The 27356-nt window shown below is 52.9% G+C and overlaps 1 protein-coding gene across 1 annotated transcript in view; it reads right to left on the reverse strand.

The window, feature by feature from the left end:
* Positions 1–6191: 6191 nt before the first annotated feature.
* LOC133079483 (protoheme IX farnesyltransferase, mitochondrial) overlaps positions 6192–27356 on the reverse strand; it is a 119817-nt gene continuing 98652 nt past the window's right edge. Inside the window, 2 exon segments of the mRNA XM_061174961.1 lie at positions 6192–8029; positions 20358–20590. Of these exon segments, the coding sequence (XP_061030944.1) occupies positions 7626–8029; positions 20358–20590 (637 nt within the window). The 3' untranslated portion in view covers positions 6192–7625.

Consider the following 27356-nt stretch of genomic DNA (forward strand, 5'->3'; position numbering starts at 1 on the left):
CCTCTTCGAAAGGCTGATTTATAGGACGCAGCCTTAGCCTCCCTTCCTTTCTTGAAATATGAAGTGTTCGTGAATAGCCAGGGTAATATTTAATATCCTGCCAAGGAGGCTTTCGCACTGACTAACAAATGCACTACATCCCCGCCAAATGGACCACATCTGTTTGGGCTCCTCTTTTTGGACTAAACAAATTAGCATTAAAATGCCTCGCGGAGAATGCCAAGTGTCCGTTTCTAGATGAGGGGGCAGGGACAATTCCGAGGGAGCCCGGCTTGCGGCTGATGCTTTCCTCTCCCGTGTGTCTGGGCAGGAGCCGGGTGGTTGGCGGGAGCCAGGGAGCACAATGCCCACAGAAGCTTAGGGTTGGGGCTACTGGGAAACGGACCCGCCTGGCTCATTCCTGGCTCTTTGATCCACAGTTTTCCCTAAACGATTCCTGAGAAAATGGAAGTGTCTTCTAAGAAGCACTTTACTTGGAGAAGAAAGCAGCTGACTTTAAAGGTGCTGAGGCAAATGCTCTCGACGGGAACTGACGTAGCTTTGAGGGTGGCCCTGCCGCCCTGAAGAGGGTGCCGGCCTGGGAAGTCCCGGGGGTGCGGCTGACTTGGTGTAAACAGCAGGTAGTAAAACGCCCTGGGTTTTCACCTTGTTAATGGTCTTGTAATAAGTGGACCTTCACCCGGGCCTGTATATAAAGGAGGTCCTTCCTTACGATGAGTTGGGGACCACAGGTGTCAGGCGGTCAGGACAGGCTTGCATCGTGGTGATGGGCGGCGGCATCTGAGGGGCCGCATAGCCGCTGGGCACTGCCTTCACTGGGATGCCTTTCCCGGGGCCTCTCCTGGGGCCCACTTCCTCACGGCCCTGACCCCAAGGCCTCTCCGAGGACCAAACTATGGGGTGGCCAAAAAACTCATTCGGGGCTTGCCAGAAAATGTGACGAAAACCCCGAACGAACTTTTTGGCCAACCCGGTACAGTGTAATTCCCCTTTGTCCACCCTCGTCTCACTGAGTTCCTCAAACCTTCGTGGTGGGAGGGGACGGCTGCGTCCCGCACGTGGGCTGATCGATGTGAACCAGGCCGGGGGGGTCAGGAATCAGCACAAACCCTAAATCAGGCCAGACAGGGCCAGCATCTCAATGTCCACTTTCCTTTTCTTTAGGTTTGAACAAGCAGCTGTCTCCAGTCACCCAGTGGCCCACCGAGAAGGCGACCACAGTTATTGGAGGTTTCTGTTTTCTTCTCGAGATATCCCAGGCGGGAAGACAGGGAGGTTTTTTTCTTCACTTCTGCACCCCAGCACCTCAACCGAGGTAAGTAGTAAACAAGTATTTGTGAATAAGGGAATGAATAATTGTTTAAGGGGTGTCTGCTTCTTAAGGGGAGAGAGCCTGCCAAGAGTGGTGACAACAAGTGGAGAGAGCTTCTGCCGCCTGGATCAAGCCGTGCCTGGTCTCCCCTGGCTGAAATGCGCTAGCCTTTCTCCAGCCAGTGACGTTACAGATGGCTTTCTGGAGCCGACGGGTGACGATGCTTTGCCCCCAGAGTTGGTTTCTTATTTTTGCAACACACTGCATTGAAGGGGAAAGAGGCCGAGGGCCTCGAAGGTGCAGAGCTGGACCCCCGTTTCCTGTAGGACGTCGGAACGTCGCTCAGAGGACACGTGACAATGTGTCCAGGGCACCAAGTGGGGAGAGGCTTTCACGGCACGAGACAGCTCGGGTGCAAGCTGGGACCCCGCCGTCTGGAGACGGATACCTCTCTTAATGAAGGAAGAGATTTTAGCAAAACATAAAAAGCGTGATGCCAAACGAGGAGACGAACCACCAAGCAAAAAAAAAAAAGGCTAATACTATGAATGAAGGACTTGGAAGACAAGTGCTGAGGTCCAACCCACAAAATAAAAGAAGTTATTTGCACAGTACTGCCATGAATCTATACACCTTTTATTTTTTTTTAATCTCTTAAAATTTAGTTTATTTATTTTTAAAATGTTTGGCCACGCTGCACAGCTTGCGGGATCTTAGCTCCCCCACCAGGGATTGAACCCAGGCCCCTGGGCAGTGAGAGCCCGGAGTCCCAACCACTGGCGCCAGAGAATGCCCTACACACCTTTTAAATGTATTCAGATGTTTTGATTTTGCAATAGTCTTTCTAATTTTGTTATTCATTTCTCATGTACCATCATGTCCTTTTTAACATCCTCTTTTATTTTTTGTTATGTTATCTTTCAGCAAAGTTGCCTCCCGGCCAATTAGTTGTGTGGCCAAAGTACCTAGAACAGGAGGACTTTGGGGAAGAAGCTGGAATGCGCCTTCCACTCCCTCCCTGAGAACTCTCCAGAGAGTGAGCTCCTGGGGGTCGCGGCCAAAGCTGGGTTCGTCCCTTTGTCCCACACCAGGCCTGGCTCACGGCACGTGGACGGTCACTTGCTCAGTGGATGACAGAGGGGCAGGTGCCTCTCCCCTCACGGATGCTTTGTTTGGTTTGTGTTTGTCTGTTTGTTGAGGGTGGGAAGGGTGGAGGGCGTGTTTGTGTTAGCCCAGCTAATGCTCCCAGGATTGTTCATCTTGTCACCTGGCCCCTCTTTAGGTGTTTGGGGTAGGGTTACTCAGCCAAGCACCCTGCTCTGTCTCCTCCAAAGTTTCCTCTGCTCCTCTCCCCTCCCCCCTCCTGCCCATCCCCAGCTCTGTTCTGGGCTTTGCTTTAGAGAGCGCAGCTGTCGGATAGGAGTTGTCTGCTGAGGACACACTGGCTTTTACCAAGACCCTGGCACTCCATCTTCACCCCCAGCCTGGCCGACCTGCCGTCTTGCACTTGGGATCCTCCCTCTCTTGGCTTCCACTTCCCAGGCAGCCCCCCAGCTTATGAGCCAGGTCGGGGTCCTATTCCTTTAAGCTGACCTGGATGCATGGGCTGGCTCTCACCCGCCGGAGGTGGGTGACGATTAAGGAAGAAGATGGAGCTAGACACTAAATTCTCTGCTAACGCATTTGAAAAAGCAAAAAGAGAGAGCAAGAAAAATCGAGGCCAAGAAGCCGACTTGACTAAGAACTCCTTGCTGCTAAGTCATTGAGCCAAGACAGCCCTGAAGACACAGGAAAGAGCGAAAATGTACCACACTTTGGAAAACAAAGACTGAGTAACATCAGGAAGGAATGATAGTAATCATCTTGGCTCGACTCTGGCTGTTTTCTTCACAAGACAGGTCGAGAGCTGTGTCTGCCCTGGATTCAGTCACATGGGGCGTGTGCCCTACTCATCCCCCCACCCCGCGCTGGTCCCAGTGGAGCCGAGACAAGTGTTCCTCTGGCCCCAGCACCTGCCCTAAAGCCACCCATCCATTCCTTTGCTCACTGACGGAGCACCCGCCTCGTGGTCACTCCCAAGTCCCTTCTATTCTGGGTGCCCGTGGATCCAGCAAGGAGAAGCAGACGCTTCTGCCTTACTGGGCTTAGGATCTGATGGTGGGGCAGGGAGACGGTGCATGGACAGGTGAGTAACACCTGCAGCCTGCACACTGACAGGTGCCCCAGGAGACACGGCAGGAACGGTGGGGCGGTGGGGGGGTGGTCTGAAGTCAGAGAAGGGAGATTCCAGAAACAAGAGAAGCTGTGGGTGCTGGTCTGGAAGCGGGGAAGGGCCCTCTGGTCGGTGCAGCCCCGGACTGTCCTGCGGGGGGGGGGGGGTGGGACCGGGGACTGTCCCAGCAGTGGGATAAGGACGGTTTACAAGCCATTTTCTCTCACGAAACCGCTTGTTATAAACAGCTTTCCGAATCAGTTCCTTCTTGATCCCGGGCTAACAGACCCTGTCCTTCTGACCACAGGGGCCTCTCGTCGCCCAGATGGGGTTATTCACTCAAAAAGCACTTACTGAGGGACTTCCCTGGTGGCGCAGTGGTTAAGCATCTGCCTGCCAATGCAGGAGACACAGGTTCGAGCCCTGGTCCGGGAAGATCCCACATGCCACGGAGCAACTAAGCCCGTGCGCCACAACTACTGAGCCTGCGCTCTAGAGCCCGCGAGCCACAACTACTGAGCCCACGTGCCACAACTACTGAAACCCGCACACCTAGAGCCCGTGCTCCGCAACAAGAGAAGCCACCGCAATGAGAAGCCTGCGCACCGCAACGAAGAGTAGCCCCCTCTTGCCCCAACTAGAGAAAGCCTGCATGCAGCAATGAAGACCCAATGCAGCCAAAAATAAAAATAATAATTTTTTAAAAAGCACTTACTGAGCACCTACTCTGGGCCAAGCATTGCTCTAGACACTGGGGAAAAAGTGCCGTGGGGCAGCAGTCAAGTCGATTGCTGGACCCTGTTTGTTTTCCACTTGCTTTTTATTTAGTTGCCTGTCAGTTGACACCACTGATCCTACAAGACAGATGGAGAAAACGTGCCCCTGACACGAAGCACTTTGTGGACGATCGCTAGCTGGCCGATGATTCCAGAGAAAAAGCAAGGCAACATCCCAACCCAGTTCTTCTTTAAGTCAAAATCTCTTGGGCTGTGAGCATGTCATTAGAAAGGTCAAGAGGGCATTTCCCGAAAACCTTTCTCCCCTGAGTCCCTCCTGCCGTCAGTTACAAGTGTCCTGCTGTAAGAGGAGCGTGCTGGGAAGGGGGTGGGGTGGGTGGAGGGCAGAGGACAGAGACCCTGACTCCAACTGAACTCAGAGAAGTGAGTCTCCCATCACACCTGAGTCAGCTAGCAGAAAAAGCTTTGCTCTGGTCCCAGCATTGCCATGGGGCACAGGAGTGCTGAGTCCTAGCTATTTTCTTAACAAAGCAAAAGGAGTGAGGATGGACTGAGAAAAAATAAACGGTCAGAGGGAAATTCAACTCTGTACATCCGCAGAGCAAAGCACAGTTTCCGACAGCCTTGTTTTTTCCCTCTAGCATCAGAGCGTGGGGCACTCAAAGTGTATTTAAAGTGCAATGAAGGTGTTTTGATTGGGCAAGACAGACCCTATTTTTATGTCTGGAAACACAAACCAATCCTGGGAAGAGGCAACGACCGGCATCCCCCTCACTGTCGGCCTACAGAGACAGACCCTTTGGTGAAATTTGGTTTTATCCACAACGGATACAGTGGTTTTACTAAAAGGAAGTTGGTACAATTTTCCCAGAGTCAGAAGGAATACCGTGTTAAGAATCATGTTTCTTAAAAAGCTAAATAAGGAAACTGGACATGACCCCTTTCCTTGTCATTAGTTTGCCATATTATGAAATAAAGTCCAAGTGCAATCCCGTTTCAAAGCACAGGCTCCTGCTCCTACCCATGTGGCCCCCCTCCTGAGTCAGGGCCCCCGGGCTGAGTCCTGTCCTTGCAGCCACTGGCCCGACAGGCTGAGTGAAACTCTGCAGATCAGGTCCAGACAGTGTGTCCCAGGCTGGGCTCCTGACATGGCCAGGGCATCACCAGGATGAGCAAACTCAGACCCTCCTGTCTTTAACCTCGGGTCCCTGGGAGGTCCTCTGCACGTGCTCGTGCCTCCCCAGTGGGGTGACAGGATTCCCCAGAGACCTGCCGAGGGATGCTTGGAACACACGGGCTTCACCGTCCGGGAAGTGCTGCTGGTCATCGGTCAGGGTCAGAACACCGGGCCGTGGAGGTGAAGCCCCAGGACGTCAGGAGCCCAGGTGACCGAGCAGCTGTCTGGGCTCTAGGGCTGAGGGGGTCATGGGAGCGTGAATTCCACGTTCCCACAGGGATGAAGGGGCAGGGGTCTGGGAAGGTGGTCGTCTGAGCACAGGGTAGCCCCAGGGAGGTGTGAGAAGCAGCATGGCGGCAGGGTGGTGGGGGTGGCAGTGAGGGGTTCCCGTGGAAGGTTCTCATCCTGGGGTCTGAGCACCAAGGAGCTGAGACATATTTTGTTGTGCAGACTGCGCACTGGGCACTGTATTTTCTGAGCCGGGGAACGACAAGTCAGGAGGTCAGAGAGGCCCCAAGGACCATTTCTAGGGCGATGGTTTTGAAGGGAGGGGAAGGGAGAGACTGGGTGATCCAGAGCAGAGGGTGGGTGTCAGGCGGATTCTTTCGGGAGCGCAGGCTGCTTGCTTCCACTCCCTCAATAAGAAACATCCCCGGGCGTTCTGCTCTCCTCCCAGCTCATGAAAGTGAGGCAAGTGTTATCGGTTCCACCAGGAACCGGAGATGGAGTCGAATGACACCACACACACTACGGTTTGAGGTGCTGGTTTATTGCAGCAGGAAGAGAACCGACTCGCTTTACAAATCTGAGGGCTGTGGATGTCCCCACCAGACACACCCGTGCCAGTTCCCACAGTGCGACCTGGATGCAGCCAAGAGGTGATGTTTCAGGTAAGTGGAGACAGAGATCAGATGCTATCTGCAATCGCTCTGGAAAGTTTTGAGAGAACAGGCATATTGCAGGCACTGTTTAAGGGTTGCATAAATTCCCAAATGGATTCCTTCGGGGGCACTGAGTAACTAAAGTATCCTGTTAAGCTTCAAGACCTTCGGGCAAACGGGACAGACAGTGGACAAGCAGGTGGACGTGAGGGCTGAGGAGACTGCTGGTGACAGAGGCCACCCCTGTCTGCAGGGACCCATGTGCCTCCCAGGACCATTAAGCATCCCCATCCGGAGTCCAGCTCCTGCTTCTGGCTCTCCAAGCCACCGGACGTGTGGAGGCTAATTTCTGAATTTAGAAGATAGCACAATGGAAATGTGTTCCTCACTAAAGGGACAAGAATGTGAGCTATGTGGGCCGGCTGACCCCTTTCTGATTTCCCCTCTCACTCAGCCTTGAGCCGAGCTGATGACCGCAGCAGTGACTAGAGAGGACGAGATGGGTCAGAGCCGGAGGGATTTCTAGCTTTAAGTCTAGCATGACCCTTCCAGAAAGAAACGCTCTGACACCTCGCATATTTTAAAGTGAACTTTAAAGATGCCTTTGATTCCTTGGCGTTTCTGAAATGCTGATACGTGATAGGGTGGGCGGTGGGTGGTCCAGTCTGAGATTCCCCAGACAACCGTTTGGAATTCTTCCTGCAGAGGCTGGGCAGCAGCATGTCCTTGGTGTTCTGTTATCGTCTGAGGGAAGATGAGGCTGAGAGTGTGTGTGGGACGGAGGAAGCTAGACCCGGGGGCCCTGGCTCATTCACAGGAAGGGGGGCTGCGACTGGCAGCCTGCATTTCTTCTGACAGCCGGCGAGGGACCAGAGGCCACGGAACCACAGATACCAGCGTGCGAGTGTGCACCTCGTCCGGTCACCCCGGTCGGCAGCTGGGGAGCGTGCGTGGAGGGGCTAAGAAAGGAAGGTGTGCTCGCACTTTTACCTGAGGGAGAGGACAAGTGGGTGGGGTTAGAGAAGAGCTCCGTAAAGACCCTCAAAGAGGAATGCTCTCCTTACGTAAACCTGCGGAGCCAACCCAGTTCTTATTTGGGGAGCATTTTGGATATCACCGTGGAAAGAGTTGTCGAGTGATCACCGAGCACCAAATTAGTTTACAATCTCGTTCTCAACGCAGCGACTTCTCTCCTGGTGCTTTGGAATTACCAAAATATCCTTGCCTAACAGCAAAGGGAAAAAAAAAAAAAAACCTGTGCGTCTCCCTGGATGTGTTTTGCTTCTCCCCACGCGCCGGTCTGCCGTCAGCTCTGCGGCCCCCCCGCGTCGCCCTGCGCAGCCGGCCGCTTGCAGGTCAGCATCAGCAGCAGGAACAGGGGCAGGTGCCAGAGGCTGCAGAAGAACAGCTTCCGGGAGCTCTTCCGGTCTGCGTCCCTGTAGAACCGAAAGCCGAGGTAGGAAATGTACAGGTTGATGGGGAGGGCAATGACGGGGAAGGTCCACGTGGTGACGTCCAGGGCGGGGGCCGCGGCGGACATTGCGACCAAGGCCAGGCAGTGGCGCAGGGCGACGCGCCGGCACAGGTCCGGGTGGGTGACCGACATCATGCAGTAGCCGCCCCGGGAGTAGTCTTCGCGGAGGCCCCAGCTCAGCGCGTTGAAATGAGGAAACTGCCAGGAGTAGAGGATTCCTCCCAAAAGAAAGGCTCCTGCACAGAGGTTTGGGGAAGCAAGACACGTTGTCATCGGAGATCTACAGAGGCCCCCTTTCCGACAGCTGCCGGCCCTGGCGGTGCGCTCCCACCCCGCAAGCCGGACTCCCTCGGGTCCTCGCGCATCTGCGCTGCCCTCCCTGCTCGGAGATGGAGGCGGGCGGGGGGCGGGAGGCTTCCCACAAGGCTGAGCACCTTTGGCATCTGACCGCCGCCCGCCCCCTGCGGTGCCAACACCGCGACAGCAAGGGAGGTCACGTTCAGGGGCGGCCCAGTCCCAGAGGGCCTTCTGGGCCGGGCTTTTAGCGCCGTTTCCACCAGCCGGCTCGCGAGTGAGGGGCTTGGGCAGCGAGGTGGAAGGCTGCTCCGGGCAGGTGGCAGCCCCCCGCTCGGCACCGACAGAACCGCAGTCCTTATGGGCGGCACCGGGGACGCGGGGGCAGCAGGCGGGGCGCACGGCCCTCACCGCAGGGAGGGCGGGGGGCTCCCCAGCGCAACCTGAATACGCAGAGCGGCGCAGGGGCAGAGGCTCTGCGGTTTCTCAGGACAGGTGAACACCTGGGCACCCTTTCTCCGGAACTGGATCTTCCCCCCAACACGGTGGGGTGAAGGCTGCCAGTTACTGAGTGCCTCCTTCTAACAAAGACTTCTACAGTCACCTCACTTAATCCGACTGCAGGACTTGAGATAGGTTTTATAATCCTCATTAAGCAAACGAATCAGATGATGCTAAGTTCTCCAACAAGAGGTGAAGGAGGAACTCAGCGGGAGCCCGTCTGCTTTCAACCCCGGCTCCCCCGCGGCACTGAGCCGGGTCTCCGGAAGGGGCTACAGCCATTCCTGAGCGGACGGTTCATTCCTCCTCTCCTGACACAGGGCGCGTTCCCCGAGTGCCCACTGAGAGGCGAGCGCGGCCTAGGCACCGCGGATGCAGCGTGAGCGCCAAGCCACGTGGGCCGAGTTCCCCCAGAGCCGGGCATCCAGAGGCCCGCGGCGGCTGTGCGGAAGCATGTGCGAGGGGGGCACAGGGCGCAGCGCGTGGAGCGAAGCAGACGTCTACAGGAGGACGTCTGCGCCCAGGGAGGAGTGACCAGGCCAGTGCGGTAATCAAGGCCCCCGGGTCAGGAGGCGCGGCAGTCAAGGCATGACAGGAAGACTAGGGCATGTGTTAGGATCCACAGAGCTGTACAACAAAACAACAAGGTCGATTTTACTGTATGATAATTTAAAAAGTAAATTAAAATAAAGAAGGCAGGCGTGTGTCTGGAGTGCAGAGAGCAGCGGGGCCAGGCTCCAGGATCAGCCAGAGGGACGGGCAGGGCCACCCGCCCCCGCTCTGCAGGCGGTGCCAAGGACTGTTCCGTCCTAGAAGCAGCAGAAAGCCATGGAGGGGTCTTAACGCGTGAGTGCACGTGTGCGCGTGGCGAGAGGGGCTGAGGAAAGGGGCCCTGGTGAAAGGAGACACTGGAGGGGCCCAGGCAGCTCTGGACGGATCACGGGGAGGGGAGGGGAGGGGAGGGGAGGGGAGGGTGAGGACCAGGGCGGTGACAGTGAAGCAGGAGAGATGGGCCTGAGAGGGACCAAGGAGGCAAAGGTGCTAGGACGTGAGTGCAGAGAAGGGAGGGACGCGTCGGGAGCGATTCCTGGGCCCAGGGGTGCCCGGAGACCCCGAGCCCTAGAGGACACACCCGGAAGCCATGCAGGGCAGCTCCTGAGGGTAACTCCGGTGTGTTCGGTCTGACACGCCCTTGGGACATCCACAGGGCAAGTCGTGAGGAGGGTCTGGGCTGCAATGCGTCCCCCACGGAGTGAGCCACCTGTCCCGTCATTACCTGTTTCCTTTTCCCTCCGGGATGTGAACTCCGTGAGGGTCTGTTCCTCTTTCTTTCATTTCGAGAGAAGCGCTGCATACCATGGGGCAAAGGGTCCTCCAGCCCAGCCCTGGAGCCCACGTGCACAGAGAACTGCTCCACAAAATCCATTCCCAAGACCCCCGTTTCCAGCACTGACGTGTGAACCTTAGGACCGTCTACTGCCCCCGCTTCCGTCCTCCTCAGAGGGTCCCGGACACGCTGACTCACTTGGGGTTCCCTGTGTCTCAGACCCCCACCTGCCTCTGGGGCCCCTTATCCGAGAACTGGGAGCTTGAGGACCCACTGGAACCCACCCTGGGAAGCACTGTCCTGCAGGGGGCTTGAGCATGTGCACCCGCTGTCCTATCTTAGGTGGTGATGCAGATCTTCTGAGCCCCTTGTCTGTGGGAATGTGCAGAAAAAGAGGGCGAGGTCCGGGGGGGGCGACTGCTAACACAGGACCCTCACCAGGAGAGAACACAGTCAAATCATTGAGAGTCCTCCAGAAAGTAAGTGTGGGCTCCCAAGTCCTGCCACGCACCTGCCGGCAAGGATGAGAGGAAGGAACCCGCTCTTCATTTTGGATCTTTATTTGTGAGTCAACCAACTCCTGGTCAGCCTTCCAATCCAGGAGGAAAATAACAAAGACTTGCCCTTAGGGTCCCTATTTTGGTAGGGTGGCTGTCAAATCCCCTCCAGACCATTTTAACTCTATCTATAAGTAGCACATATATACATCTTCGTTCATGTAGACACACTCCAATTTGAACAGCAAAAGAAGCAGCTACTGGGACTTCCCTGGTGGTCCAGTGGTTAAGACTCTGCGCTTCCACTGCAGGGGACGCAGGGTCGATCCCTGGTTGGGGACGTAAGATCCTGCATGCCACGGGGCCAGGAAAATAAAAAAAAAGAAGCAGCTACTATTTGTTGAATCTGGTGGCAAACAAAGGACGGCGTCAGCCACCCACCAGGTACGACCCTGAAGGCCAGAGAGGCAGCGGCCAAAGCGACAGAGCCCTGCACGGGGTCCAGCGGGAGGCGCACACAATGCAGGCGACACTGACAGCTGCTACTCAGAGAATCAAAAGAGGGCGGCAGGACGGGCGACCTGGGAGTGACTGCTCAGGGAAGGCGTCTCCAAAGGTGGTGTGTGAGCCACGTCCCAACTGCACTGATCCTGGGAAGAGTCACTCGTCGTGTCTCTGGGAGACGTGCAGGCTGCGGGGAGGCATGGGGAGGCATGGGGAGCGAGGAGACCGCCAACAAGGGCGGGACCGGGTCTCAGGGTACCTGCACACCCGATGGGGAGGGGCATCTCCCCCAGAGCAGCGGAGAGCAGGGAGGGGGGGCAGGCGGCAGAGACCACCGAGGGGACAGGTGGTCGGGGGGCACTGGAGTGGCACACACTGATGCCTTTTCCTCCGGGGGGGACCCGCACGGTTCATGGTGGAGACGTGAAGGTTCTATCTGTGGCCGTTTTAGGTTTGCCCATCAGACATCCGTCCCCACGAAGGCCTGGAGACTTGTACACAGGCTCGTGGAGGGGAATCACATGCATGCTATCCTGCTCCTGGCACCTTCCTACAGGCACAGCTGCTCTCATCTCATAGATGAGAGAGATTAAGTAACTTGCCCAAGGCTATTCAGCACCCCTGGCACCACGTACCAGCACCTTCTCCTAGAAAGTTGTTGCCAAACAGCAATTGAAAACGGTAACAAGGGACTGCCAGGTGGTCATCAGAATGCCAGTGGAGCAGAGTAGAGGAAGGCTCACCGGAAGGAGAAATCCCGTTTATTAAGATAAGAGTGCTGGTGACAAAAAAAAAACAAAAAACAACCAAGGTTGTTCAATTACACACAGGTAATATTTTTCTTGACAGTGAGCACCCTTGGGGAATTAGCCAAGACAGAAGGGAAGGGGGCACCACCCAGGTACAAGTGAAGTGGAAAACAGCGACAGAAGGCGACTTTTCCTTCGTATTCCGATGGCAAAATAGAGCCATCTCTGGATGTCAGAGGGGCCAGCACAGAGGAGGCAGTGTGACTGGTTCTCGGGGCACCGGGCCACTCGGAGGCTTTGAGTGCAGCCCTAGCCCGGGGGGGTCAACAAGACCAAGCTGTGTCCCCACAGGATCAGGGATCACATAGAGACGGGGGAGGGGACAGGTAAGTCAGGGCTCAGGGGCTGTTTTGCTCTTGCAATAGCCGAGAAAGAGCCAATTCAGCCAGGAAACCAGGCTTGAAATGGTTAAGACATCAGGCTCCCACGTGGAATCTTGCTTGTCTTTCTCAAAAGCCCTCTTTTTTCCTGTGCCAATTGGAGTATTCTGTTTTGCTCAATACACGTTTTTAGTTATGCTTCTCCTTCAAATAACATAATTTAAAAAAAATCACTTTCGTAAGAGTGGCATGCTGCTTTCTCTGGGAGAGGAAATTGGGTAGGGGTTTGGGTCATGTCACAGATGAAAGAGCTTTAGAAATCACAGCTTAGCCTTCAAGGAGTGTAATCAGAAAACCCCACCCCACACAGCTCTCCTGGATGGGCTGCAAGGCCTCGGCTCCTGCAAAAGATGTAAAACAAATGACTGTCTCCATCAAGATAAGGCGAGCTAGAACAGGAAGGCTGGAATTAGTCCAGGGGCCTTGGGGGAACCCACCTTCCTCGTGGGGGGAACATAAAGCCCTAGGTTTCCTGACTCAAAGGCTTCACCTCAGCCTCACCCCCACAAAGCAGTCTGTCTTTACTGAGCCCATGGTCTGTGACAACAAATATTTACTGTTCGCCCACTATAGGGCAGGCACGGTCTACTCTCAAGGCCTCTGCTGGAGTCTGGCCAGGGACAGAGACAACACACAAGGGATCACAGCCCAGGAATGTCACCTTCGGTGCAGGGCCTGAGGGGAGCACACAGGAGCAAGACCTCAGTTGGCCCTGGAGAGGTCAGGGAAGGCTTCCTGGAAGAAGTGATATGTAAACTGAGATTCAAAGATGGTCTCTGAGGTTCAATCCATTCACACAAGCCATGCATTTTCTCCTTCTTTTCAATGTGTTTTCTCATTTTCCTACCGGTCTGCAGAATCTTCAGACATACTTGGTTTAATCGTATCCAGAAGAAATGTCTGCTTCCTTTCTTTTAATCAAATATCTGTTGGTCTATGAATAGACAGGATACGGGAACCTGCAAGATAGTTGGCCTATCTGTGCGAACGGACTCTCCAGAGGACAGCAACTTCCTGAGATCGTGACGCCACGATCCCAGCTTGGAGGCAACTCCAGAGAAGGGCCAGGTGTCTGCGGCCTTACTTCCTTCCCTCCACACACAGAAAACAGAGGTGAGCTCGTCGACTGTGCTGTGTGTGACCAGCTGAGGGGAACCCTTATCTCCTGGCACCCTCTCCGATCAGGGGGGCTCCTTAGGTGAGGCAAGGCCAGCCAGTGTCTTCCCAGTGACTCTTGGAAAATACGCTCGGAACATCTCCCAACCATCTCTACGCCACACCGGCAGGCAGAGACCCTCACCCTTGTCCCCTCTGCTTAGGTCCATAGCGTACTTCCATCATTTTGTTGGCAAACAAAGCCAAGGCAATCCCAGCCAAGTGGCTTCCCGACAGAGTGGAGACAAAAGTCTCCAAGCTGGAGCTCTGACTCTGTATGGGCTCTTCCAAAACACAGTCCTCTGGAATGGAGCTCAGTGGTTTCAGCTCGCTTTCTCTGCTGCCTGGCGGGCTTACGTTCAACCCTTCCCACCCCGACCCCAACCATTCACTGCCCTTCGCTGCCCACGCAGGGACTTGAAAAGGAGGAGAGACGCAGGTCCAGTGAAGCCCGTGCTGCATTCGGGCAGTCCTCCCTCTGCGGACAGTGGGCTCCCTCTCCACGCGGCCCTCAGCAGCTTTGGGGTGTCGTGCTCATGTAAACTGGAGCTGGCTGGGGGAGCACAGCCAAGTCCAAAGCTTCATGGTCAGCGATTTCAAAGCCCTTCTTTTGAGGGTGAACACAAAGGCGCCTGTGGGACAGGTCAGCCTCCCCCACGTGATGAACTTCCACGGCGCCGCAGAGAAAGGGAAGAGGATGGGGGCCAGTTCATCAACTGCATGGCGACAAAGGGGGGATGAAAAGTCCCCTGGAAATAGGAAATAGAGTCGGCAATGGCCGCCTGCCCTTCAAGAATGCTCTGGCAGTGACTGGGGAATGGTGAAGAGGCACGGCGAGGAGAAGGGATGCTCTCCCTGCCCTCCCTCCACGGTCCACTCCCCGCGGTCCCCGCCCCGCCGTCCACGCCCTGCCGTCCACGCCCCGCCATCCATGCGGAGCCATCCGAGGTTTCACGTGAAGCACAGTCGGAAGCAGAAGCAGCACGAAGCCCTGACTCTGAGGAAGGTGACCCCTCTCCTCCGCTTCCCCCCGCTTCCCTGGGGGCTCCGAGCCTCTGTGGGTGCTCCAGGAAACTCACCTGCTCCCCACTCCTCAGCTCACACTTGAAGGCCTGTCCCTTTATCACCCGACTATTCATCTGTTTGTTGAATAGAACTGATTAAATGTGCACTGCGGGCCAGGCCTCATCTACTGTGGTCCAGCTCCTGTGATCCTGCCCAACTACGCGACCCGGGGATGACAAGGCCAGGCGCATTTTGTGCCAAACGGTGGCCAATTACACCGCCGACCTCCGGCTCGCTGCGTGTTTCTCATACTGTCCTTCTCAGACTTTTGTTTCTTCGTCTTTGAAGAGAAGAGGGCTCTAAATATCGTTTGGTTTGCTAATATTCCTGTAATGTCTCTTGGTCACTCTGTCTTTAGAAATGTCATTTATCTTAATCAATCTCAAGCTCTAAGACTAGTTATGGAAAAATCTCACACAAAAGGAATTTACTCGTTTTCGAGTTTGATTTCAAAGTGAGGCAGTGTTTTAAAGGAAATCTTCAAAAGGGCTTGGGTTAAATAGTGCCTGGTACTTGTAAGCCCTCAATAAATATTTGTGGAATGAATGAGTGAGTAAATTCTATTCTACCTTCCCATCCCAGAATAAAGGAGGTAAATAAAGTGAAACAGTATTTAACATTTTGTAGTTTACCAGCTGAGGCTAAAAAAACTCATTCTCTTTTTGTTACTAGAACCATCCATCTGTCAAATGTCACTTCCTGATAAGAGTCCGTCTCCAGAGTCCTCATTTGTAACTGAATGTTGGCTGACATAATTAATGTTGACCACACAACAACATCTGAATTACAAACCAAAGGCCATTTACAAATCTCTTCAAGGCAGTCACCAGAAGCATGCCATAAACACCCAAGACCGGGGATTTATTCAAATATAGGAAAATGACAAAACAGAATCTGAGCCTTTTTAAGAAATGGGGGCGATGGGAAGAGAGGTGGCTTTGGCACGGGGGAGGGGGAAGGGACTTTAACCCGAAGCCTTCGGGATAAACTAGACCGTCTCTGGAGATGAACGCTGTTGAGAGGCTACCATGTGCGGCGCCGGGCCGAGCAGGAGCGTCTGTGGTCGGGCACTTATCCGCGGTGCGCCCCCCACCCCCAGACCCCTCCCCAGGGAGTGCAGGTCACTTGTCTCCTTGCTGGCCACTGCCTGCAGAATCAAAGCAAGCATTTCCATTCCTAAGGCAGCAAGCTGGCTGCGCCATGGGCCAGCCCTCTTACTGGGCCTTCCTGAGTTTTAGTTGCTAAGCATTTTTAATGTTTTCTGTTAACAGCAGTTAAGCCCATAAAATAAAAAAAAAAAAGCAAAGTAATTAGGCAGGTGGGAGGAAAGGTCTAAGCCTGGGTCTCAGAGGAGAATGGACACAGGAGAAAATTCCACTGTAATGATCACCTCTATTGACACAAAGAGCGCTTTTGGGGCTGGGCCCTGGCTGGGGCTGGCACACTCTGAAACAAAAATTCCACTGGGAGAGAAGAGCTAGCTGTTCACAGTTCTTTGTGCAGCTACAAAGCAGCAAACACCAAGAACACCTAATGTTTGTTTAGCTTTTACAATTTCTATCCGTTAGTCTGTTTGTCTTCACCTCACCCCCTCCCCCTGCCCATCAATCTCGCCTCACTCGCCCACCCACACTGAGCTGGATTCTGAAGGGTCACATCAAGCACAGGCTTTGGACCCACACCACTGGGGCATCTAGAACAGCGAGAAATTCTTTTCCACTAGTGGTAAAAACAAACAAAACCAACAACAACAATGCTGTTGTGGGGAAAAGAAATCAGAACCCCATGGCTGTCTTATGTTTCAAGTCTTTACTGGAGGCGGGAAGGCAGCACCATCTCTTCCGTGCTTGGGCCCCTGGAGGTCTTGATTGGCCCCGTGGCCACCACAAAAACCACAGAAAGATCTAGATGCTAAGAAGGGAGAAAGGGTGCTTCCGAACACTGCATTTCTTCACTCTGTCGGCCGTCTGGGAAGCACGCGGTTTTCTGTAGCTACAAACCTGGTATCTTTCCTCCCAACCAGAGTCAGTTCCTTCGAGGCAGGACCCTGAAGGTGAGGCTTCAGGATCCCCATTGCACACGGCCCCGAGCTGCTGCCCCTCCAATCGTAACCAATGTCTGCCAAGCCCCAGGAAAGGGCTTTAGCCCAAGTCCACCTGGTCAGGGGGACGGTGACTGAAATGAATGCCGGGGCTGGTATGCGGCGTCCTGGGGCGGAGGCACGGATTTCGGTCGGTGTAGACTCGCATGCCTACCAACCCCTGTGCACACACTTTCCGCTGCTTGGAAAGCACTTTCCTTCCTCAACTAAACGGGCCGTGACTTAACTCAGAAGTCACTCGGCTCCGAAGTCTTCCTGGGCCGATTTGGGGGCCAATTTAAGAGAGCCCGGAGCCCCCGCTAAAGCTCTCTGCTCAGGGAAATACTTGATCACCGGCCTGCCTCTCCCTGAAGACTCTGAGACGTGAGACACAAGTGAGAACCGGGACTGGGTTTCAGTGACCCTGCATCTCTCAGGGCCCCCCCGCACGCAGCGGCGGCTGGGGGGACGGTTCGGGAAGGCGCGAGCCGAGCGGGCCTCTGTCACCCACCTCCCCCTCCCTCCCCAGCAGCAAGCTCGGCAGAGTTTTCCAAACACTTCTCTCCTCGTGGCTGCTCCACAGTGACCGGTTTTTGGAGGTTTAAAGACAAGATGGTTTGGAGATACCACAGAAGAAAGGAAACATTGCTGGCTGTTTTTTCTCAGAAGGGCTCCTTCAAACAAACACATCCGCTGAGATAAGAACCCAGAAGGGATACAACAACCTCGGTGAATAATACAGATGACACTGTTGGCGCATCTCTGATGATACCATCTGCCACGCCCTTGGCCCAAATCCCTCGGTATTTCCCGGGCATTCTAACAGCAAGAGCGCTCGCTGGTTCTGCCTTTTCAGATTGGCGGTTCTCAGATGTGGTCCCTGGACCAGGGGTATCAGCATCACGTGGGAACTTGTTAGAAATGCAGACTCTCAGGCACCTCCCCAGACCCACTGAGTCAGAAACTTTGGGGGAAGGGCCCAGGATCCTGAGTTTTAACAAGCCCTCCATCCAGGTGACTGATGTGCACTAAAGTTTGAGCACCATCGTGTTGGACTTTGGCTAGTGGCTGCCACAGTACAAAGTGCAGTTCGAGAAGATGATAAAACTATATCAAGTCATAGCCGACTTAGTCCCTAAAATCCAGGAATAAAAATCTTTCAACTACATTCTCTCAGATTCTGCCTTATTTCTTTGTGTCATTTCCTTCTGTACTCATAGGTGATGCTCAATATATATCTGGCGATTGACCTTGGAATACCTTAGTTTTTTCATCTTTAAAACGGAAGCTACTTATTCACTGTTTCATTCATCCATTATTTCATTTACTCAATTCATTCAAAGATCTACTGCTTAGCTCAAGTTGGCTCTACCTATCGAATTAATGTTTTGAAACTTTTGAAGCAATTGCAAGGATTATTTAAAGTAGCATTTCTCTTTCTGTATAAACCTCACAAGGCTTTGGGTGTGTGGTTTGATCTGTGGTAATTAAGGATTCTGGGGGCAGTAAACCATGTTGTCATTGTGTGCCCCACAATGCACCTTCAAGATTTATACAAAAGGGACATAATAGAAGTCAATCGCAAAAACTGCAAAAGGACCTTCTTTTTGTGGCTATACAAACCTTTCAGGCTGCTCTGCTTTATGCCAGGGTCAGTTCAGGTAGATGAAGGGTCTCGTTTCTCAAGACAAACGTGCATTTTCAGGCTGCTACCTAAACAAGGTACAGCCTGGCCCTGAGCTGCTCCTCATTAATGAGTTTGTATACAAACGATTAACTTTGGATTGCAGAAACACTATACCTCAAATTAAAAAAAAAAAAAGTAAATATGCCCATTAGCAGTTTGGCCAGATCCGGACCGTGGCTGAACAAATAAGGGCTCCACCTGGATGTGCGTCCTAAGTGGGAGGACCTGAAAAGCTCCTTCTCTCTCTGGCCTCCGGGGAGGCAGCTCGAACACATGCTGAAGCCCAAGCTCTTCGCAGGAAACTGCCAGGGGCCTCCAGCCTTCAGCAAGAACCTGGGTCCGAGGACCCTGCGTGACAAAGGTGACTGAGTTCTCCACGGCCCTGGACTGGACAGCCCTCACATACCTCCAAGCGATACCTGTCCCTGGGGCTGTCACACTTGGCCCTGACCCTGGCCCTGGCTGGGATTCCCTGGACAGAAAAGGTAGTTTTTGGTGCCTTGTTCCTTGTGACAGGTTTGAGGAAACTGAACAGGGTCTGGGCTGTGTCCATCAGGCAGGCAGGTGGCTTGGAGCAGGCATCCGAGGGCTTAGGCAGGAGGACACGGATGGGAACAGAGCACACAGTGCGGGGCGGGCGGGGAGGCAGAGCCTGGGAGCGACTCGCCTGCTTTCCAGTGTCCGGGCGATTACTGGAAAGGCTTGGAGGGCACAGCAGGGGGCGGCTAGCTGGGTCAAGGGTGGGGACCCAGGCGGAACTGAGCAGCAGGAATCTGACCAGGAGGCCTGGCAGTGCCCAGGTGGGCTCTTTAAATTCACAGCTGACACCGGGGTGGGGCGAGCTCATGCGTCATCTGGTCCAGGGATGCCAGAGCCGTGCTTTCCCCCCCACTTCCCTCACCCAAGACACAGATCGCTGGTGGACCCAGTGCTCTTCCCCGCTAAGCCGGGAGGCATCTCCCTGTCCCAAGACAACGGCCAGGGAACAATCGGGAACCGCTCAGAGTCTGCCAATGAATCACATCTCACGACCTTTCTTCATCTGTACTAATTAACACCAGCTTTATGATTGAGGGAGATTTAATAACAAGTCAGCAAATCCTCACAACAGCTCCATGAGAAGGGTCTTTCTAGCCCCAGGTGGGAGGCGAGGAGACACCGCGTAAGGAGGTCAAGTTTGGCTCTGAAGGGCAGCCAGCTAAGGGCGGGCGCGCTCCGAACCCAAGCCCCGTCCCCCAGGGCCGAGCCCTTCACCGAGGGGCTGATGCCGTCTCCCGCTCGCAGGAGACTGGCTTCAGGCTCATCACAGAACAAACGAGCACGTACGTTTCAGAATATTATGTTCGCAGATTCATGAAACGCCAACATTTACAGGATATTAAAGCCATTGTAAGAGACAATCCTGGTAAAGGTGCAATTGCCTTTGTAAGCTTCCAAATGGGAGTGTAAGAGCTTTTACAAAAACGTTTCAGAAACGTGGCTTCTAGTACAACGGTTTATGGTCAACAGCCTTTTGATCGCTCATGTGAAAAATATGTACTTACATAGATTGCAGGAAACCTCACCACTTCCTTCCTAAGCGTCAGTCAAAAACACTAATTACTTGACTAATTAGACTGTGAAACTTCCCTTACGGATGGTAAAAAGGAGCTATTTTCACCCCACAAATTTACTTGTGACATCCCAGCCAAAAAACTGGAGGAATGTTTCAATGGTTTTATTGTAGACAGCATGAAAAATGTAAGCAAATCATATAAAAATAAATTAGAAACTAATGAAAATAGTCTGTCCTCTCCTAAGAAGGGAAAATAGTCTGGTTCTGGGGGAGCGAAGAGCTGGTGCAGGAGGCCTGCTGACGAGGCAGCATCCGCTGTGCCCGGGCCGGCCCTGACACCTCCTCTAGGACCAGGACCGACCCCACGCAGCACCAGGCCTGCCTTGGCTCCTGACTTTCAGGTGCTTTCTTCTCATTCTACCTGTTGCCCTTTGTTTTCTCTCAGCCCTTCCCTACTGGTGAGAGCATCTGTTCACCCGGAAGCCAGGCTGACACGGTCTCCCTGCAGCCCTGCGCTCGATACTTCCGATGGCCACAACCGCACACTTGCCAAAGGACTGGTACCGAATGGAACGGCACCTACCACCAAGTACCACAGCTCAGGGAAGGAAGTGGCCTCTGACCAGCGGTGTTAGCGCATGGAAGAGCCCCTGAGCTCGCGGGGCCAGCACCCAGGCCCCGGGTCTGTGGAGAGACGCAGAGACACTCACCAGCATCCAGGCTGCCCGTGGCCGCGGTCCAGCCCATGAGGGGAGGGATGGCCCCCACGATGGCTCCCACCCACGTGTTGGCAATGCTGATCCTCTTGAGTGGGGTGTAGCAGCAGGTGTACAGGAAAATGTTGAAGAGCCCCAGAGCTCCGGTGAGTGGGTTTACGCCCCAGGTCAGAAGGGCGACTCCCGGAACCGCACAGCAAGCGGCAAAGGACACAGCTAGCAACGGGCTGGAAGAGAGCAGGGGACACAGGGCCGTCACCTTCAGCTCCAGGCGATCACGACGAGGGGCACAGGTACAGGGAAGCGAGCTGGGGGGCGGGGCTGGCCTGGCCTCTGCCCTGAACCAGGACATCCTCCGGAGGACATTTAGAACGAGGAGGGACTGGCTTGCAGGAGCTCGGGCTGCTCCTCCTGGCTTTGCCAGCCGGGACTAACAAAGTGAAGGGGGTGGAGGCCGCCGAGGCCCGGCCCCACCTCCCAGGCCGCGGATGTCCCGGCCTCCCCGTCCTCATCCGAGCAGCAGTGACCGCCGCCTCCGCCCAGGGCTGACGCGAGGGCTGCCCGACACGGCACCCGCTTTGCATGCGGTTCTGTTGCACAGCTGGTGGGAAGTTAAGTGATCGTGACAGACGAACCCTTTGGAACCCAGGATTTAGGATTTGGGCAAAAACCAGTATCTTACTTCTGGAAGCCGTTCTGTCCATTTACTTATTCTTTATTTAAAAACATCACCCAGTTAGTACTAATGCGTAAGGACAGTGTGTCTGAGTACCACTACGTGTAATAAATTACAGGCTCAGCACGGCACCAGCTCTGTGCCGGCCATGAGACACCAGGGGCCGCCCGTGGTGATCGCGCTGCCCGGCTGGACCGTGGTTTATGGACACACAGCTTTCAAAAGAGGTGGCACGACGCCCTACACGTAAATTGTCAGATAAAAGTCTACAGCGCTAAAGATGACCGCAAGCCTGCTTCTCAACAGAGCCTGCTTTCTAAAGTGGACTTCCTGGGGCCTCTTGTGAAACGCTTTTCCAAAGTGTGGATAAATTGCATCTACTAGTCCCTGCCCATCTGCATGCTTCTTTACTCCCCTGAAGAAACCCAAGGAGGGCGCTTGAGCCTGTCTCTTCCTTGGAGAAGCCACGGCTCACTCGCAGGCCCCAGCATGTGCCCACGGGGACGCAGGCGTCACGGGTGCAGCTCCGAGGGGGCTCTGGTTTTAGGGAGGCCGGCTCGCGTCCTGCAGGCACGCGTGTGGGTGCGGCCACGTCCGTGACACTGCTTGCCTGTCCCTTGAGGAAAAACACGAGCTGCGGGGGGGGCCAGGGAGCAGGAGAGCCCATGGGCTGGAGACCAGGGGACCTCGGGGCGGGGGCCCGTGAAGGGGCAAGGGCCCTTGCAGAATCCTGGCTCCCACTCTGATGTGGGGACCGGCACTGACCCCTTCCTCCCAGGCTGTGACTGCTTGGGCCCGCAGGTGGAACCCAGCAAAATGGGAGTCTTGATGGAAAGAGAGACCATACAAGGGGTATGCTGTTGTCAAGGCGCCACTGATGAAGAACCAGGAACCACACCTGAGACTCGGCGCGTGTTCAACCCCGGGGGGTGAATCTCCATCCCGTTCCGCCACCTCTTCTGCATTGTGCATGCGTGACGCCTCCCATAGGCCCTCGAGCTGCTCTGGCCCCCCTCCAACACTGCCACCCGACGGCCCACCGCGCTGGGGCTTGGCCAGGGCTCTTCTCCCTTCCCGGTCCTCAGCGTGATGGTGGCAACTCCTCTCCTGCTTCTCCTGCCCCAGACCCCCTCCAGCCCCCAACCCCTCAACAGACATCCTTCCCTCTTACTAAGAGTGATGGATACCTTCATCTTGACTTCTTCCTCCCATTTTCTCTCTCATTTTTAAAGGTAAACGCTCCAGTTTTGCTCTTGTGTAATCCCCTCCCTGGTCTGTCTTTCACCTTCTCCCTCCACTGAGCCACATCCTCATGTCAACGGCCTTGTTCACATTTCTCCAAGGTCTGACCATCCCCTCCAAACCCAAACTAGCCTTGACTTCCCCATCCCTCCCTCTGCTATCGGCCCCAACTCTCTCCCTCACACCTACTGAAGCAGATTTCTCTCTGCTGTGACCTGGATAAACACCATGTGATACACACCATGTGACCTGGACCACCTAGCTTCCCTGTAGAGCAGACACACAGTTTTCCAGGGGCACGGGGAGGAAGACGCCTGGGGTCACCTCTCACATTGGTCCAGAAAGTAGAACTGAAATGGCTGAGAAGCAGTGCAAAAATTGTAACCGCTGTTCTTCTTTCAATCAGGTACTTTATAGCTTATAAGAACAGATTTTTTTTTCCCTATGGGACTCTGAAAAGCTAGTTTTATTTGGGTGGAAGAAAAATGTGGCTCATAAACATTTTTATTTTTCCTGAATTGGACCTTGTGGAAAAAAAGGCTGTTCACTCCTTCTCCAAGGACTGTGGAAGCCAGTTGGATTCAAAGGTATTAGTGTTGTAAAAAGCCCTTTTACAAAAGTGAGCGTGAATTTAATTTATTGAGATAGGCGATTTTACGTGGAAGTTTAGTTTCTGACCCTTGTCGGAATCACAGAAAATCATGAGACTCAAGTTTGGTGTTTAAATCCGTGCTCAGGGGCACGAATGAAAATTGGGTAGGTTGACAAACCATGTAAACAAAAATGAGGATATCCACCCAGGTAGGGATGATCATTCTCAGCGCCCAGGTACTCAGGGAACCCATTTCCTTCCTGGTCCAAGGAGCCTGGGGTCGGCTCATGTTGTGGGTAAAAGTGCCCCAATGACTAATTCTGTGAAGTTTATACTCCTGTGCTTTATTTTTCATAAACATATATGTTTAGCAACAGAGGAATGGTAAAGATGTGGTACTTATATACAATGGAATGTTACTCAGCCATAAAAAAGAACAAAATAATGCTCTTTGCAGCAACATGGATGGAACTAGAGATTGTCATACTGAGTGAAGTAAGTCCGACAGAGAAAGACAAATATCACATGATATCACTTATATGTGGAATCTAAAGAAAGGGTACAAATGAACTTATTTACAAAACAGAAGTACAGTCACAGATGTAGAAAACAAACTTATAGTTACCAGGGGATAAGGCGGGGAAGGATAAATCAGGAGATTGGGATTGACACATACATACTACTATATATAAAATGGATAACTAATAAGAACCTACTGTACAGCACAGGGACCTCTACTCAATACCCTGTAATGGCCTATATGGGAAAAGAACCTAAAAAAAAGAGTGGATAGTTGTATATGTATAACTGATTCACTTTGCTGTATACCTGAAACTAACACAACATTGTAAATCAACTATACTCTGATAAAAATTTTTTAAAAATAAAATTAAATTTAAAAAAATAAAAAAAGAAGTACTTACTCTCCCCCTACATTTGAGGAAAGGAGGGAGAGAGGGAGAGAGGGAGAGAGGGTGGAAAAAACCCCATAAAAGTAACATATGTTCATTTCCAAAAATTTGGAAGGACAGAAGATCACCCAAAAGATTCTAAATTAGCTTTTCAAAGAAACATTGGTTTATAGCTTTCTAGCCTTTTTCCAATGATACATCTACTTTAAAAATAACTGAGAACAGGGACTTCCCTGGTGGTACAGTGGTTAAGAATCCGCCTGTCAATGCAGGGGACATGGGTTCGAGCCCTGGTCCGGGAAGATCCCACATGCTGCGGAGCAACTAAGCCCGTGCGCCACAACTACTGAGCCTGTGCTCTAGAGCCCGCGTGCCACAACTACTGAAGCCCACACGCCACAACTACTGAAGCCCGCGTGCCTAGAGCCCGTGCTCCACAACAAGAGAAGCCACCACAATGAGAAGCCCGCGCACCGCAACGAAGAGCAGCCCCCACTCGCCACAACTAGAGAAAGCCCGTGCGCAGCAACGAACACCCAACACAGCCAAAAATGAAGAAAGAAAGAAAGAATTGTTTTGCTTGGCTCTTTAAAAAAAAACAACAACTGAGAACACAATGAATTGTGGTTTTGCGGCTTATTCTATTTTCAATATATCTTAATAATTTCCCTATGCAGTTAAGAATTATTTTACACCATTATCATTAATAGTTACATAGTGGCCTATTCCGTGGATATACCGCAGTTAATTCAATCAATATGTCTTTTTGGACACAGCATTTTTCCAGTTTTTAATTAGAAATAATGTTGGGATGAATATCTCATAGACAGGTCATCGTTCACAGCTCTGATTATGATACATTCTGAGGATAAGTTCCCAGATCACTGAGTCAGATGATATGAACATTTTTAGGGGTTTTGACTTGTACCCCAGCCTGTACCCGAGAGTTTATACTAGTTTACACTCCCACCAGCAGTATATGAGAAAGCCAATTCCCAGAACCTGTATCAACACTGGGCACGGCGGCATTGAACGCAAAACAAAAATGAACAAAGTCAAACAAGTTTACTGAGATAGATAGTATTATCCCCATTTTACAGATGAGAAACTGAGACTTGGAACCAGGACCTGTACTTGGGTTTCCTTGCGGGCTCATTCAGGTAACCTGGGGTTCACCCTCTAACTGGTACGTGGGGGGCACTGGTCTAATACCACTTACTGACACTCTCACTTCTGGGGGCAGCAGGGGGCTGGGCGGTTGGGGTCTTCAGCTGGGAGCAGCCTCCTGTGGGCTCACAGCTCCTTCAGTTCACCCCACTGCCCACGTGGCCTAACTTCCTACTGCATTCCCTGACATGGAAACGACTGGGAAGCACTCCATTTCTTTGAAAAAAAGGACAGACCTGGGATGTAATACGGTGAGCAAGACAGACATGGTCCTCATCCTGGGGGTGCTTATCCCAGAGTGGGAGACAGTGAAACACGTGGGAACAGTCAAGTGAGGGGCGAGCCTTCCGGGAGCAGGAGCCCAGTGCGAGCGCAGGTGCGGGGCAGACACAGGAAGTTTGGGGGATGTTGAAGCCAAACCCTGACGGACAGATGGGAGGCGGGCAAAGGGTGGGGCAGCGTGCTTTGGGGGCCGGAGGGGTCAGAGAGCAGAGGTCGGGAGGGCCACGGGGAGGTCTCTGGGCAGATGCAGAGCCCACGAAGCTCCCTCTGCTTCTTAAATCAGGGAAGGAAACGATCAGATCTGTTTTTGAGAAGGAGCCCTCTGCCTGCCAGCAGGGCCAGCATTCACTCCCCTGAGACAGGTCCCCATTAGGCGTTTTTTTGAGGAAAAATGAATGGCGATCACCCCACTGCACCATTTTTATCAAATGCTCAGTTGAGAGAAACAGCACTCAGGTGGCCAGTAGCCGTAATCTACCTTCCAGACCCCCAAACCCACGGTGGGTAAAGCCGGGCAGCAGGGCGGGGCCCCCTCCTCCGGGCGGCCTTCGGCGGCTGACCCCAGGGCGATCGCGCCGCCGTTTATTAGCTGCTGCTTTTGCCTCTCCTTGTCTCTCCCATGTCTCCTTTTTGTTGACTTTTTTGATCACTTTTGTTACATTTTACGTAACTTTGGAAGTTAACAGAAGCCTTGTTTCAAATAAAGCAGAATAAAAGAGTTAAGTAAACGAAGGGTGACCCACAGGGTTTTGGTTAGAATCTTTGCACACGGTGAAAATACATCAGTAAAAGAAGCGAAGGGTTCTTTTTGAAGCCGGAAGTAGGAAGAGGACGAGCAACAATAAAGAGGAAATACATCAAGTGGTATCTGGGTTACTTTTTCAAGTTGGATTTACCGTGAAAGCCTTAAATATCATGGCGATATTAAAGTTGCTTAAGTTTAGCTGTTTTAATAAAGAGATCTATTTTTGATACAGAAAAAGATTAGGAAAGCGCACTCCTTTCTCATCTCTGTTAAATACAACTATGCTTTTCTGCCTTAGTCTCATAAAATGTGCTCAGAGCTAACTCTCAGAGACCTGAAAGGCAACATTGTCAAAGACTGATTTCCTGTTATTTTAGGTCAATTACTCAGTGTTCTCTTCCTCCTAATCACACTGCTCAGCCCTTGATCAAAAAACCCACCTAGTCTCCCTGTTCATGGGTTTTGGAAAGTATCCCAAATCTGGGGAGAGACACCCCCCCCGCCCCCCATTATTTCTCCTTTTATTATTTATTCTTTATTTAAAATTTTTGTTGACATCTTTTTTTCCTCACTTAAATTCCTCAGCAGTTCATCCACACTTCAAGTGGTACTCGGAGGCCTGATTTCTAGAGGTAAGACCAGAAGGAAGGCCAACAGGAGGCTGCTTCCTTGGGTTTCCCTGGGCTGGGGTGACCCGAGGGAGAGGGTCTCACTGGGACCTGCTGGCAGACCCTTTGCAGCTGTGGTTCTGTCGTGAGCGTGGTCTTTGGATCAGTCACAGCAGCAGCATCACCCGGGAACTCGTTAGGAACCCAGGTGATCTGGAGACCCACCGCTACACTATCACCACCGTGACGCCGGTCCTGCCTGGCCTGCGTCTGGCCAAGCTGACGCACGCTGAGCCGACGGGACCCTTCCGGTGCTGACTGTGCTGGCCTGGTAAGTCGCCCACTTTCACTTGTCTTTACGTAAGTGTCACTGCAGTGGACAGCACTCAGCGCTGTGAACTAGATCTGCCATCAGCTAACGCAGGAACTCAGCTGTACCCCTCGACCCCTCTGTTCCAAAGACCTTGATCTAACCTAGTCATGTGGCTTAACGTGTTCTGGCCACTGAAAGGGCGGGATGAAGCAAGTGTGGCAAAGTCTTGATAACTGTTGATTCTGGGTGATGGGTATCCTGGGGTTCAGTGTGCTCTCTCTACCATTGTGTCCCATGGAACATTTTCACAACAAAAATGTTTCTGAAAATGCTTTGATACTCTTTATTCATATTATCATTCTGGTTTCTGTATATGGCATAACTAAGCATGTTGTACAGCAACCAGGTGGTTCTGAGTTCTCTCATGAGAACTCTGATGTTAACTATCTATATAAAA

Source organism: Eubalaena glacialis, chromosome 19 (genome assembly GCF_028564815.1).
Source record: "Eubalaena glacialis isolate mEubGla1 chromosome 19, mEubGla1.1.hap2.+ XY, whole genome shotgun sequence".
Taxonomy (NCBI): domain Eukaryota; kingdom Metazoa; phylum Chordata; class Mammalia; order Artiodactyla; family Balaenidae; genus Eubalaena; species Eubalaena glacialis.